This window comes from Macrosteles quadrilineatus, unplaced genomic scaffold (genome assembly GCF_028750875.1).
Source record: "Macrosteles quadrilineatus isolate MER2022 unplaced genomic scaffold, UCM_ALF_1.0 Scaffold_5__1_contigs__length_97177068, whole genome shotgun sequence".
NCBI classification, from domain to species: Eukaryota; Metazoa; Arthropoda; class Insecta; order Hemiptera; family Cicadellidae; genus Macrosteles; species Macrosteles quadrilineatus.
The window spans coordinates 9512679-9526533 of record NW_026542598.1 but is presented as its reverse complement, the minus strand read 5'-3'; the positions used below and the strand labels follow the sequence as shown (position 1 = coordinate 9526533).

Here is a 13855-nt window from a genome sequence, read left to right as displayed (position 1 = left end):
GTGAATAGTGATGAATATCGAGGACATAATAAAGCTCAGCATTGACCACGGCCACCTCTCATTGACACTCGATTACAAATTTTTGCTATAGTACAATCTGTACAATACAATTAGACGTTATTGGAGTTAAATTGAATTACTTAAACACCCTAAATTACACATTTTAAAAATAAGTCACGTCTCCCGTCTTATTCAATGAATACGGATGGTCCGAAAAATAAATATTATAAGACAAGATAACCGATACATTTTTTTGACAGGACATAAATCTTTGATTGTGTTGGTACGATTGTTTATGAGCACGAACTCAGCAGCAAAGCAAGAAGAAATTGTCCAGAAGATTATGGCAATCTCTGTTGGTTATTATGTTCCGCGAGTGTTAGATTAAGTTTAATTTGTGTTAAAATCACCTCAGATTATCGAAGGGACTAAGCTATAATGTCTATAAGTGTTTCTTTGTGATGTTGGTGTTACAAAAAGGCTCAATATGAGCCGCAGGACCCATTAAAATAACCTCGAAATCGTGAAGCCGCTAGCCATCAAAGGATCAACAAACAAAGATAAATAAGCAGTTCTTCATTAAACTAATGGGCGCGGTTTGTATTTAGGTAATTGAGAATTAAACCCATATTATCATCATTTATTTTATGTGGTATCTATGTTTACAGCAACTCGTCTTTTAGTACTCACTAAACCGAGCTTTTAATTAATTAGCGTTGGCTTATTGTCTTCAGGCCTAATGGCCTGGATCTTAAAAATCTGCATGGATAGCAAAAAACTTCAAGGCTAGCAAAACGTACTTATTTTGTTTTATAATTCATTGTTCCCTATTGTTATTAATATCTTATTTAACTTAATGTTGCTTGTAACCAGAATAGGACTCTGACCTCTTATTAAGTTTTAAGTCATAGAAACAAAGCCCAGCAGCCCAGGTTGAACTGTCTTCAGACAAAGCCTAGGTAGGCCTAGACCTAATACAATTTTCTTACAGGGCACTTACTATCATAAACAGACATATTATATAGGCTATGACCATGTTTCATTGTCCTCTCAACATTTGAGTTGTTGGGCCTAGGCCTAGATTCAATTTTATAGGCTAGGCCAAGTAACTTGCTGGTAACTTTTGGCTTGTTGAGCTTCGGCCTAAGTTATCTGTTTGGACGACGTTGAGAATTTTTTAAGGAATATCGTAGGCCTACTGTAATTGCTGAAGGTCTTCTGTAAGGGAATCTAAAACATAGGTGTAAGCCTATTTATTTTATTCCATGACATCTCCATTTTTAACTAGCCTAACTTAAATGTAACAAATCAATGCAGTACAAAAGCTCTGGATGGCTAATTATTTGATAATTTACAAACAATAGGTTGAATGATTCGGATGTTTGAAGTGAGTTGTTTCAGGGAAAAACGTACCGTAGCGTAACTTAGCCTGTTCTGTGCTTAACTTAATCTAGGCTCCTCTATTTTACTTAAATTTGTTGTTGTTATTGTCTTAAGCTTAAGCCTAATTCTATCTAGGCTACTTATATTCGTCCGTAAATAGTGTTTACCCGTAATTTTACTTTGATTACCTACCGTTTTTACCTAATGTAGCCTAAGTTTACTTATGGTAAGTTATCTGGTATCAAAGGGTATTTTTTAAATATAGCTTACCCTTCATGCCATTCCACACAAAATTTTTGTTTTGATATAGGGGCCTAAGTTACCCAGGCCTAAACATTCCTCCTGAAACCATAAGTATCATTATTTTATCATGTATGACTTAACAATAAGTTTAACAAAATATACCGTAATAAATACTTATCAATATTTAAAAAGGAAATAAAATATAACAATACCCTACCTACTTAGTAGGCCCTGAGTTGGAATTTATTTTTAAACAGGCAAAAGGAATGAAAAATTGATTATAATCTAGGATGTTAATAGGAGCAATGCATTCAGTAAAAAAAATAAAAAAAATACTTAACAACATAGGAAAGCATAGGCTAACATGAACAATAAAATAAACCAAACAATGTTTGCCGATGTTAGGTTAGTAACATAGATTAGCACCATTTTGTTAAATAGCCTAACTCCACTTTAGCAAATTTCCTCGTATAGGCCTAACTGTAGTCCTCAGGATTAGGTGAACTTATATGTAGAATAGTTGAACTCAAATTCCATTCACTAATGAGGATGGATCACTACTAGATAAGGTGTGACAAACATTTTCTGCACGGGAAATATATGTGCTCGGTCGCAAACGTTTGCCAAGGATAGATCTCAGCCTACAATGGCTGGGTACCTAAAATTTCAGGGTCTACAACAACGGAAACCACTAGGCCAAAAGCTGGTTCTAACCAGTATAAGGCTGGCTCCTACATGGGCATGTAAATAAGTCACCAAACAATCGTGCAATAATCACCACCAGACCTACGCCGATTCTCCGCTCTCCTAGGGGGTCGTTGCTGACTTTTCATCTCAGGCTTTGTCGTTCTCTCCAATAATTAAGCCCAGAGTGCCTAAAACAATGTGAGTGATGCGATAACTTGCCAATAATAACCTTAACGCACGTTATTACTAGATGGGGTCTACTTGGCAGACAACTCACACCACGCTATATCTAGTAGCCTGTAGGCTACTACAATATCCAAAGCTACAAAGATAACATGCCGGATTAACAAACAAGCGATCTAGTTCAATTCAAATCATAAAATATTAATATTCCTGAAAACCAGTAAAAGACTACTACCATCAACGTGATATTAATTACCTGGGCTTCTATTTTGTAGGCTATTAAAGTTAACTTCTAGTCTACTGGCCACATGCAGTCAACTATACACGCCAAATCCTGTAGGCTAGGTTTGACAGGCCTCTTGAGTTTTAGTAAAATAATTGGCTAAAACACAAGGCACCATAATAATTACCAAAGACAATATAGGCCTAGTAACTATATTATGTGAGCTTTGATGCTTGCCCAGAACCATCAGGAATATATTTTAGGATTATGCCTGACACTTGAAAACATGAGCTATGATTTAAACCAGCACGGTTAGAACTCTAGCCTACTAATAAAACAGGGAATAAATATTCTCAAGATATTATCTTACAACACTAATGCCCGAAGTATAATGAAAGTCACTCACTAGCCGGTCTCTAGCCAGCTCAACTCTAAAACGCTTCTCTCTTCGACGCACTCCCATCACACACCTTTTTTTCTCCGTACTCTCACACAATCTCCTAGCTGAACTTCACTCTTCTCTGTCCACAACTAAAAATTTGAGGTGGATTTAATGTCCCTTAGGCTATCTTCTTATCTTCAATCTAACAGAGCAGGCCAAGACCATGAAGAACTTAATCCGAAAAGTTGAATTATTGCACACCCCAGAAAGTTCTTTTATTGATAAACCTTACAGATTCAGGCATCCGATGAACGCCTGTAGCCTACAGTAGTCTACCAATTAATTCCTCCTCGGGCAGGTATCTACCTCTTACCAAATTACTAAGAGCAATCCTTCTAGCATCAGAGAGCTATTCACAATCAAAGAGCAGGTGATCGGTTGTCTCCTCTGACCTACTGCAATGACTACGGATCAGATTGCCATCAAACAAGCCCAACCTTTGTAAATATTTCCTGAATCGCCCATGGCCAGATACCAGTTCTACTGTTAATTTTGATTTTTCGCCTCAAAAAGTCAGAGGCAACCCGTTTAGAAGGTGTGTGCAGAGTAAGCTTGCTAACCCTAAGGAGGGGTGTTTCCACCCAATGTGTGTTTCATTGGCCCATAACCCAATTGAGGTGCACACACTTTCACACATAATAAGTTACCACAGAAAGGTTGTGTACCAATCATTGTTGCCGCTGAGGCAGCATTTGCCAATGTATCCACGGCTTCATTTCCTTCAATGCCTGAGTGTCTAGGCACCCAGCAGAGTGTTAGGTCATTCCTCCTACTCAATTCACACACAGAATCTAGACAATCCCACACGAGCTTTGATTTGAATTCGTATGAGTTATGTGCTTTTAAGGTAGCTTGACTATCAGTGTAGATATTAATTATTGTTTTGTCTTTAATCTATTTGTTAAGATTTTCTCAAGTACAAACCAAGATAGCAGTGACCTTCGCTTTAAAAACTGTTGGGTACACTCCCACAGGAAGGCTAACTCCAATGCCTTCTCTTTTCCAAAGTGCACCTGCATCGGTGCCCCCTTGTTTAATCTTAGAACCTTCGGTATAGCATTCTAAATCACCTGTGGGGATAGGCCTCGAATGTCCCTGATCAGCTTTTCCTGAAGTTCCAGGATACTCGAGACTTATTGTAACTGATAAGCCGGGTCAAAGGGTGCTAGCTTGCTGATCCTAACAATAGGTACGCGGTTATAAAACAATAACTTATCCCCCTGGAAAAATAGCTCGTTACAAAGGAGTAAACTGTAATTAGTTTGCCAGTTCAGCTCTCCTATCCCTATAATGGGACAAAAATTCCCTTTAATTTAAAAATTATTGACCATACCTAAATCACTTACAATCACTTAGAAGTGATAGGATTAGTTAGTCAATGATAATTTTATTTTAATAATAATCATTAATTCAAGTAGGGTACTTAGCACCGAGCAAGAGAGTTATAATTTTATTCATATTAGCCATAGTTTAGTTCAGTGCAATTACCAAGGCCTACTTAATCAGTCACTTAACTTTTATCATTTTAAAATAATCTCATCCTTCAATATTTTTTCTGACTATAGGCTAGGCTACCTACATAGTTACCGATGGGCTGTGAACTAGTTAAATGCTGACACACTAGACCAAACAACCCTCACATAGCCTATAATATACTTTTACTTTAAATGTCGCCACCAGGGTTGCCACACACCCCGATTCTGTCGGGACTAGTCCCTATTTTGGTTCCTTATGCCCGTATTTAAGCCTATGTTAATCTGGGGGGAGGGCGGCCTCTGCGTGCCTACCACTAGGGTACCCCAGGCTGGGAAACAATGATGTAGACTAATACTAATGTGCTCATTAAGACTAATATTTTTTACATGAGACTGCTCATAAAAATCGATATAAAATCTCTTTTATTGATTTCATGATTTTAACATTAAATATAATTTTATAAGGAGAAATCTGAAAAGTGCCATCACTCAGTTTTTTAAAAAATACCTTTAATATTCATAGTTCAACTTAGCCTACTTGTTAACAATCTCTAATTTTTGTCAACACAAGGCTATTTCCTATTTAGTAGGCCTACCGTATGTCTTAATTTTTGGAAAAATATATTTTCTTTTGATAAACTAACAGATGTCTTGTCGGTAGGCTAAAAATATACCTCCACCACTGAGTTCAGAGTGATAGATTAACTTTTACTTCTAGAGGTTTAACTAAAGGATATTAATATTTAATACTAGGATTCAATCATAAACCTAAAGTTTAACTCAGTAATGGTCACTCTCCTTTGCAATAACTTTTTTCTAAGTTTGTTCTAAGTTAATTGTTTCAGAAGAAATTTACATTGATAGACCTAGATTGTTTTATTGTTTGCTTAGCTAATAATGTAACATAATTTAAATTTGTATATCAACTGACATGGCACTATAATTAAATGTAATCTGTTATTTAGTCCATTGTTTATATCTCATAAAAATATTATCTACAAAACAGGCCATTATAAAATTGATACTTTTTTTCAGATTTTATAGCTTAAATCGCCAACATGGATCCATACTTGCTAACAAGAATTGGAGATGTCACTATTCAGCGAGTCCTGCCAAAGCAAGATCAACCGATCGCAGACAACATTTCCCCAGCTGCTGACAGTCCTACAGTGGAACTAGACCTGTCCATGAAGCCTCGGAGTAGTATGGACAAAGGGGAAGACGAAGGTGGGGGAGATCTTTTGGGAGAGATGGAAGGCAACAAAGAATCCAACTTCTCGGACTCCAGTGAAGAAAGCGACATTAGTGAGGAAATGGATGAAGATGAGCAAGACGCTCCTTTGAGTTTAGTCACTAATAGGAGAGACAGAGACGAAGCGACTAGTGAAAATTTTAGCAGTGTAGTGAACATCGAAGTGAGCAAAGGGGAAGGTGACTATAGTGCACAGGAGGGTAAACCAGTAGACTTTAGCGAGGCGGGGAGCAGCAAAAAGGAAGACGACCCTGTGCAGACGACAGCGGACGATGATGATGACGATGACATGCCCCTCAGCAGGCTGATGGCAGAATCGGAAAACATGGACGAACTCTCAGATGCCGGAGAGTTTGATATCCCAGATGATAAAATACCTGAAACACTAAAAAAGATTGTAAGTTTTGTCACAGATTATCTCTGCCCACTTAACAATTAAAAAGTATGTTCTGTCAATACTTTAAATTTAAATGGGAACCATATGATGTATGTTACCTAGTCAAAACTCCATTCTGAGTTGACTCACATAACTTATGCAAAACGATATTAAAACAGCTAACAAAAAAGTTAACATGATAACTCTAGTTAACTTGTATTGGAGTTATCCTAAAATAGGCCTGGTAGTTTTGTTCTTTTAGAAAACAATTCATTCTGGTTTTTCAGGTTGAGCCATATCTTATTAATTTATTCTTGGTTTGGCCTTAAAGCATCTTTCTCTCAGCACCTCTTTTGTCTTACCTAATTCCTTTTGCTTTAGTTTGGGTAAAAGAAAGTTTTAAGTTTATTACTTAGTCATTCTTTTTGTTACTGTTACTTTCCAAAATTGCACTAAGCCTAGTTGTTTAATACTGATTTTAATTATGTACTTAAAACTTGATTTTAACAGTGTGAAGGTGAATTTGAAGACAGCAATGAACCTGAGGAAGATACAACTGAAGCAGGACAATTTGATGATGAAGAAGCAGACAGCAAAGTCAAAGAAGAGACTGAGCAGGACGAAGAAGAACAAGAGGACCCAGACAGGGAAATGATTGTGGTGAAGCAAGAAGTATTTGAAGAGGGAGACGAAGAATCGGGTGCCAAAAGGAAGGCCACAGGCGATGATGGGGATGGGGAAGGTGAAGATGGCGCTGCCAAGAAAAAAAAGGAATCAGGTGTGTTAAATAAAAGGTTTAACATAGATTTAAAAAAATTTCCATATCAAAATCAATATAGACCTATGAAATAAATTATTTACTTACTTACTACTTACTGCCGTGGCTCTTGGTACCCAAGGAGGTACTTTGCCTCGCCAACACACTGCCTCCAGACTGCACGATCCATTGCTTCATCCTCTCTTCTTCCCATTCTTCTCAGATCTCTTCTCACTTGATCTCTCCACCTCAACTTGGGCCTTCCAGGAGGCCTTCTACCCTCAGGATTGTTGTTTAGGGTGTTTCTCACTAAGGATCCCTCTTCCTTTCTTAACACATGGCCTGCCCATCTCAATCTCCTACTTCTCACCTCAGCCACAATATCTGGGTCCCTGTACAACTCTCTCAACTCCCTGTTGTGCTTAACTCTCCATTCTCCGTTTTCAAAGGTTGGTCCAAAGATTTTCCTTAGAATCTTGTTTTCGAACACTATAAGTCGTTTCTCAGTTCTCTTGCTTATCACCCAATTCTCTGAGCCATATAGTAATACTGGTCTTATTATAGTTTTGTATATACGGATTTTAGTTTTCTGTGAGAGTAGGCGAGAACTCAACAATTTGTGGCATGCCGATAAACTTTTATGAGCTGCATTTAATCTTTGCTGAATTTCAGAGTCTTCCTCATTATTATTCGTCAGCATTACTCCTAGGTAAGAGAAATTGTTTACTTTATAAAATTTGTGTCCTTCTATTTCTACATGATTTTTATTATTTAATTGGATAGCTCTTCCACATTCCATTATCTTGGTTTTGTCTACATTGATATTTAAGCCAACTTTTTTAGTGTGGTTTATGAGTTTTGAGACCATAATTTTTAGTTCTTCTTCGTTTTTGGCCACAAGTGCCACATCATCTACTAATTATTTACTAATGTAAATAATTGCTATATTGACAATACAGTTGTTTAACAACAATCAATGCTTCTACAGTCACTAACATTTCAAACTAGGTCTTCTGGATAGGGGTCTCAATCCCCGGCCTTCAATCCAATCCCGGGATTTTCGGGATTCGTCTCAGCCGATCCCGGGATTATATTGTTTATGATTTTAACTTTTTAGCCATTTTAAATGAGCAAGAAGTCCCCTCGTTGAGTCTTTTAATGTTTTAAAAATTTTAATTGGCCTTACCAGTGTTACACGTTACACTGCGCAATTTTTCCGTTTTCTAAGTAAAGAAATATTACCACATGGAACTTTCATCGCCCGACTTTCTAATTTACAGTGTATAAATGTTGATTCACTCTAGAATATAATAAATACATTTAAAAAAATTATGAGCAACCGCACTTGCATGTAGCCTACACATCACGCTAATATGGAAACTAAATAAATCAAAATATAAAGATAAAAATATAAAATGGGAAGAATCACGAGTAGCATCGTAAAAATGTTATTTTGACTGATAGCAATAAAACAATATAAGGTACCGGTTTATTTTCCGTAAGTAAGACTCCTCAAATTCACAAGAAATAAATATAAACATAGGTTTTGCAATCTCGTTAATCCTGGGATTTCTAGGTATAAAAAATCTACTGGGATTCGGGATCCCGGGATTGAGACCCCTAATCATAGTCTGAAACTGATGACGAAGTGCTGACGTTTGAGCCTCATTAAGAGTAGTAGCGCTTGACACACACTTGTTCCGGTGAATTATTCTGAAGATGACCAGGCTGAAACGTCAGCACTTGGTGATAAGTTTATAAACTGGTTGTTCGATTTGTTCTGATACATCAACTATGTATTTTTTTTTAATTTCATACTTCTAGCTGTTTAATGAAATAAATCTAGATTTTTTATTTTTTCAATTGAATTTGATTGATTTACCACAATAAGTAAAGTTAATGTTCAAGAATTAATAAATACAATAGTTGATTTATTAATGAAGCAAGGCTTTTAAATTACAGATCTATGTATAGACAGGCAATTTCAATCTTATTGTTTTTTAAGGGTCTGGATCAGAGTCAGGCAATGAAGATGACAGTCAGAGTGGGATTGATAAGAAGGATGCGGAAAAGAAGTTGATGAATCTGCGGAAGAACATCCGAGAAGTGATGGACGAGACACAGCTAGACGAGGCGACATTGAATGCACAAAGACAGGAAATGGAGCGGTTGAGACGAGTGCAAGAACAGCAGAGAATCATACGGGAGGTGGGTGAAAACTGACCTAACCTATCATAACAATGCTGGTGTAACACAATGAAGCTCATACTGTAATATGATGTATGAATTTAATGAATAAGCAATAAGCATACTATGAAAGGTTCTGCGGAATCATTTTAGTGTACTGTACAGAGTGAATCAGACCACCCGTGCTCATACTTTAATGGGATATACAGCCACTTGTGTAACTCACTGACTCACTGATCAGGTATATACATGTTTACTCACTTGTAGAATAGCTAGGGATCTGACATTTTTTGTGGAGGTCCGTCTCGGTCCCAAACTACCCAGAAAATCCAAAAAGTTACATTTAAAATTACAACCCCCCTGAAAAATTTCCTCAAATCCTCCTTTTTGAGAAAAAAAACATGTTTTTTTTAACTGCTATAGCTCAGAAACGGTAAGAGCTATAAAAGATTTTAAAGAATTTTCATGTCCAGGAATTAAATTTTCTAAAAGACACTCTTAGGTGTTTTTTGAAAATCGCACTCTTTCACCTTTTCAAAAAACGCCCTACTTAAAAAATGTGTAAAATGTCTTGGATTTTCAACATGTTTTTAGTTTTAAAATTACTTTTCGGACACATATTTAGTACTTTTAATGATCCCAACATTGAAAGAAAAATGTCTTAAGTGATATTTTAAAATTGTAACCCACTAAAAAAAATTTAAATTGGATCCAATAAAAAGTTGTTTTTTTACGCTTGTTTGGCCAAACCGTTGTGCACGGGTGGTCTGAATATTGACCTTTACTACACATAAATATCAAGCTAATATTTAAATGGTATAGGAGCAAAAAAAGGCAAAACTAGAAGGCTTATGGTATGCTAGATAATAGTCGAGAGTCAATACTCAGGGCGTCCAGCTGACTGGGAAACCGAGAAAAGTACAAGAATTTTTTTGATTGGGAAATTGTGGCGTTTGCATATTAGTTTTGTATGGAAACTGGAAATTTAAATAATTGTGAATAGCCTATGGTCTTGCATCCATTCATAAACGTTGTTAAGTTTGTCCTCTTTTGACATTGTCATCTGTGGTAAGAGTATCACACAATAGTAGAAAATTATCAAGGGTGTTGCTGCGAGCTGCGACCATGGAAAACCATTACTCGGTTGTGGTGATTACGGGAAATTATCCTAATGTTTCCTTGATCTATGGAAATAGTCCTTGTTTGAAAAGGCGGTGTATTTGACCTCAGCACGCTCTGTCAGTGGCTCAATTAATCTAAATTCATTTTCATTATAAAACTGACTATCAACTTTTACATGTGAATGGAATGTCTAGTTCATACTCTAACATGTGTTGGTATTGCAGGTGAACAGACAGATTAACCTGAACCGCCAGAACACCAAGACACAGACCAGGGTGATCTCCCTGCTGCAAGGTGGGGGTACGAGTCTGCTGAAGGCTTCACCATCCACTGCCTCTGCCAGTCCCAAGAACACTTCTCCCAACACTGTGTTGGTCAAACTGAGCTCTGGCTCAGGCCCACCGCAAGTGGTCAACAAGAAGGTGAGCAGACAGTATGTTTACTTGTAAGTTATTATTTATTCAGCATTGTCTCCAGGATTGATTTATTTTATATTGTAAGTTATTATTACTTTAATAGCTGGTTTATATTTGCAATGAGAATTATTTTTTGGGGTTTGTTTAGAGAGGGTTTTGTTTAAAGAGAGTTTTTGGGTATCGTCATAGCTACTGAGACTAGTATAGACCCCTCGATTCAGTACAACAGCCCTAGACTCTCAACTAATAGATCTGTTGTAGAACACTATTTTTTCTGGTCCCAGTAATGAAATCAGTTCTTAACAAAGAGTCCTTGGAGTCTGGCTGTGCTGGCTCATAAAACAATTAAAACAAGTTAATAAATTAAACAAGTTTTGGTGAGTCGGTGGCTCAGTTGGTAGCGTCGCGGACTTCGGGCCCAAGGCAGTAGTGTCGTGGGTTCGGATCCTGGTCACTGCCAAAAACTTTTATCAGTACAGTTCACCTTTGAACTGTATCGGCTCACCCCTTGCTTTGCTGGATACGTTCCACACACAGATCTGTGGTCTATGTGGACGGGCAAATGCAAGGTTTAAAGAGGCCGCCAACAAAACTACAAAGAAAATTTTAATCTCATAGTGCCCTAGATATAAAAATTATAATCACTTTTATATACTTAAGGATGATAAATAACCTTTCAGCGGCTGTTTGAAATTAACAAGGCAGACAAATCCATGATGGTTGCTAGCCTCCAAGGACTCTTAAGTGGTTGAAACACAGAGTCAAACAAAGAAGATTTACTCGTATTTAGCATTCCGCCTTGATTTGTAGGTCCTTGAGATACTGAAGAGTACCAAGAGTGCTGCCAACACAAGCGCAACATCTAAAGCGTCTGCACTTGCTAACAAACTACTCAACAAGCCTCACAGTCTCACTCCATCAGTATCCATCGCTCCGGTCAAACCTGGCTTGACTATCAGCAAGGTCGGCAAAACATCTGTCGATGATGATAAAGCTATCATAAAGAAAACCGGAGGGAAGATGAAAAAGGAGAAGGGCAAAGGTGAGTTGTTTTGACTTAGTTGATTTTAAAATTTTGCTGCTTAAAAAATGTTTGATTGGTGTACGATTTTGAATTACTGTGATCACAAGAGATGCTCACGGATGTTGCGGCATTTCTGCTATTCAGGCTTTAAACAATTTTGAAAATTAGTTACAAGTTATTATAAGTTTTTGAGGATTTGTTTAAAATAAAGTAAATCATAATGTGAGTCAATTTTCATAGAGGAATCTTCATTGTATGTGATTCGGGACCCAATCTTATGTGTTTTTGGAATTCCAAGATTTGACCATACACTAGTTTTATGATTATTGTTATATCGAAATTGAATTGATTTAGAGTGGTTGTAATACATAGTAAACTTTACATAGTAAAATTTTCATAAAGATGTAATTTTTCAGCTTTATTTCACTACATTTATTCAGTATGTTTTACTTCTGATAATTCTATCACCAAGTGATTGCCAGAGTATATTTAAATGTCCCTAAACATTTTCAGACGTGGTGATGATATCGAGCAGTTCGAGTGACGAGGACGATTGTATTCTGATCTCGGGGGGAGAAGAAGAGGAGGAGGAGGAGGAAGACCCCACCAACTCTGGGATGCACACAAACGACCTGTACAACGTACCTGATGACCAGGGTAGGGTGTTGATCAATGTTGGGCGACCTGAGAACGAACCTGAGGTGTTTCTTGCGCCTCAGATAGCGAGGATCATCAAACCTCACCAGGTAAAGGCTGACTTTTAATTAGCCATGTGTTTACAACTGAAGGTATTATGAGTCCCTTGCTAGGAATAATGCTCAATCAAGGATTGTGAGGACTTCAAGCTTCAAGCTGACACCAGCTCCATATTTATGTATGTTTCTTCGCTTCATCCACTACTAGAACTATTCCAATTCACCATCAGAATTTTTTCAAACATTCTTTTGAAAAGTCAGTCAAAAAGCTTCAAAAATGACTTTAGAGAGACGTCAAATTTTTTTACTGTATTCTGTTTCTCTTATTTATTTATTTTATTTTATTTCCCATATGGCATAGCTTTGGTGTTTCTTTCATATTATCTAGCATCCATGCAAGCATGTAACAATTAATTAATTGTTAATGATCTTAATATAAAAAAAGAACCAATATGAGATTATCGCTTATTTTGTAAGTTAGCGATGCACTTTGCAAAATTTGTTTGTCTTGATTTTAACAGCAGTTTTCCTTTTGTAGATTGGTGGTGTGAGATTTCTGTTTGACAATGTCGTGGAGTCCTTAGAGAGGTTTAAGACTTCAACAGGCTTCGGATGCATTCTGGCTCACTCAATGGGTCTTGGGAAAACACTTCAGGTAATTGTGAAGTTGAGCTACTTGAAACTATTATTTAAAAATCTAATAATGTTGTGTTTCATTGTATATTTACAGAGCCAGTATTAGTTTTTAAGTGAGTCTGGTATACTTTTATTTGTAAGCATTCTTCAATTCAGTGTGCTAGCATAATCGTTGTTACCTAAAACAAATATCTGAATTTTGTAATGTCTGATTAAAAAGCATCTTCCCTCACTAAACAACTTCCAAAAAGGCAGACCATTAAAATTAATCTTTATTTATGCCTCTTTGTTTATGTTTCATTGTGAAAAACATAAAACAATCAAAGGGGAAACATTTAAAACTAAACAGTCAATTGAGTGTCAATACAACAAATGTTTTCTCACAGGTGGTCTCTTTCTGTGACGTGTTCCTGAGGTACACCGAAGGAAAAACAGTGTTGTGCATCATGCCAATCAACACACTGCAGAACTGGCTGTCAGAGTTCAACATGTGGCTACCTGTAGACCCAGCGTCATCACCGTACGCAGCCCAGGGTGACGTACAACCACGCACGTTTCCATTGTTTGTACTCAACGACATGCAGAAGTCAATGGTGGCTAGAGCAAAGGTAACTGATCACCTTGATACTGCAATACAAAAGTAGGTTTTGCTATACAGTCTGTATGTGATTTGCTAACTATATTTTTGTATACAAGAGTTTCCTCTCGATATTTGGCATAAACAAGGTACAAAAAAGACCGACCTGGATCAATA

The 13855-nt window shown here is 37.0% G+C and overlaps 1 protein-coding gene across 1 annotated transcript in view; it reads left to right on the top strand.

The window, feature by feature from the left end:
- Window positions 1-350: 350 nt before the first annotated feature.
- LOC128993992 (uncharacterized) overlaps window positions 351-13855 on the top strand; it is a 35459-nt gene continuing 21954 nt past the window's right edge. Inside the window, exons 1-9 of the mRNA XM_054418162.1 lie at window positions 351-608; window positions 5672-6285; window positions 6775-7042; window positions 9027-9229; window positions 10555-10752; window positions 11557-11788; window positions 12284-12516; window positions 13004-13120; window positions 13488-13709. Of these exons, the coding sequence (XP_054274137.1) occupies window positions 5695-6285; window positions 6775-7042; window positions 9027-9229; window positions 10555-10752; window positions 11557-11788; window positions 12284-12516; window positions 13004-13120; window positions 13488-13709 (2064 nt within the window). The 5' untranslated portion in view covers window positions 351-608; window positions 5672-5694. The remainder of the gene's footprint in view (window positions 609-5671; window positions 6286-6774; window positions 7043-9026; window positions 9230-10554; window positions 10753-11556; window positions 11789-12283; window positions 12517-13003; window positions 13121-13487; window positions 13710-13855) is intronic.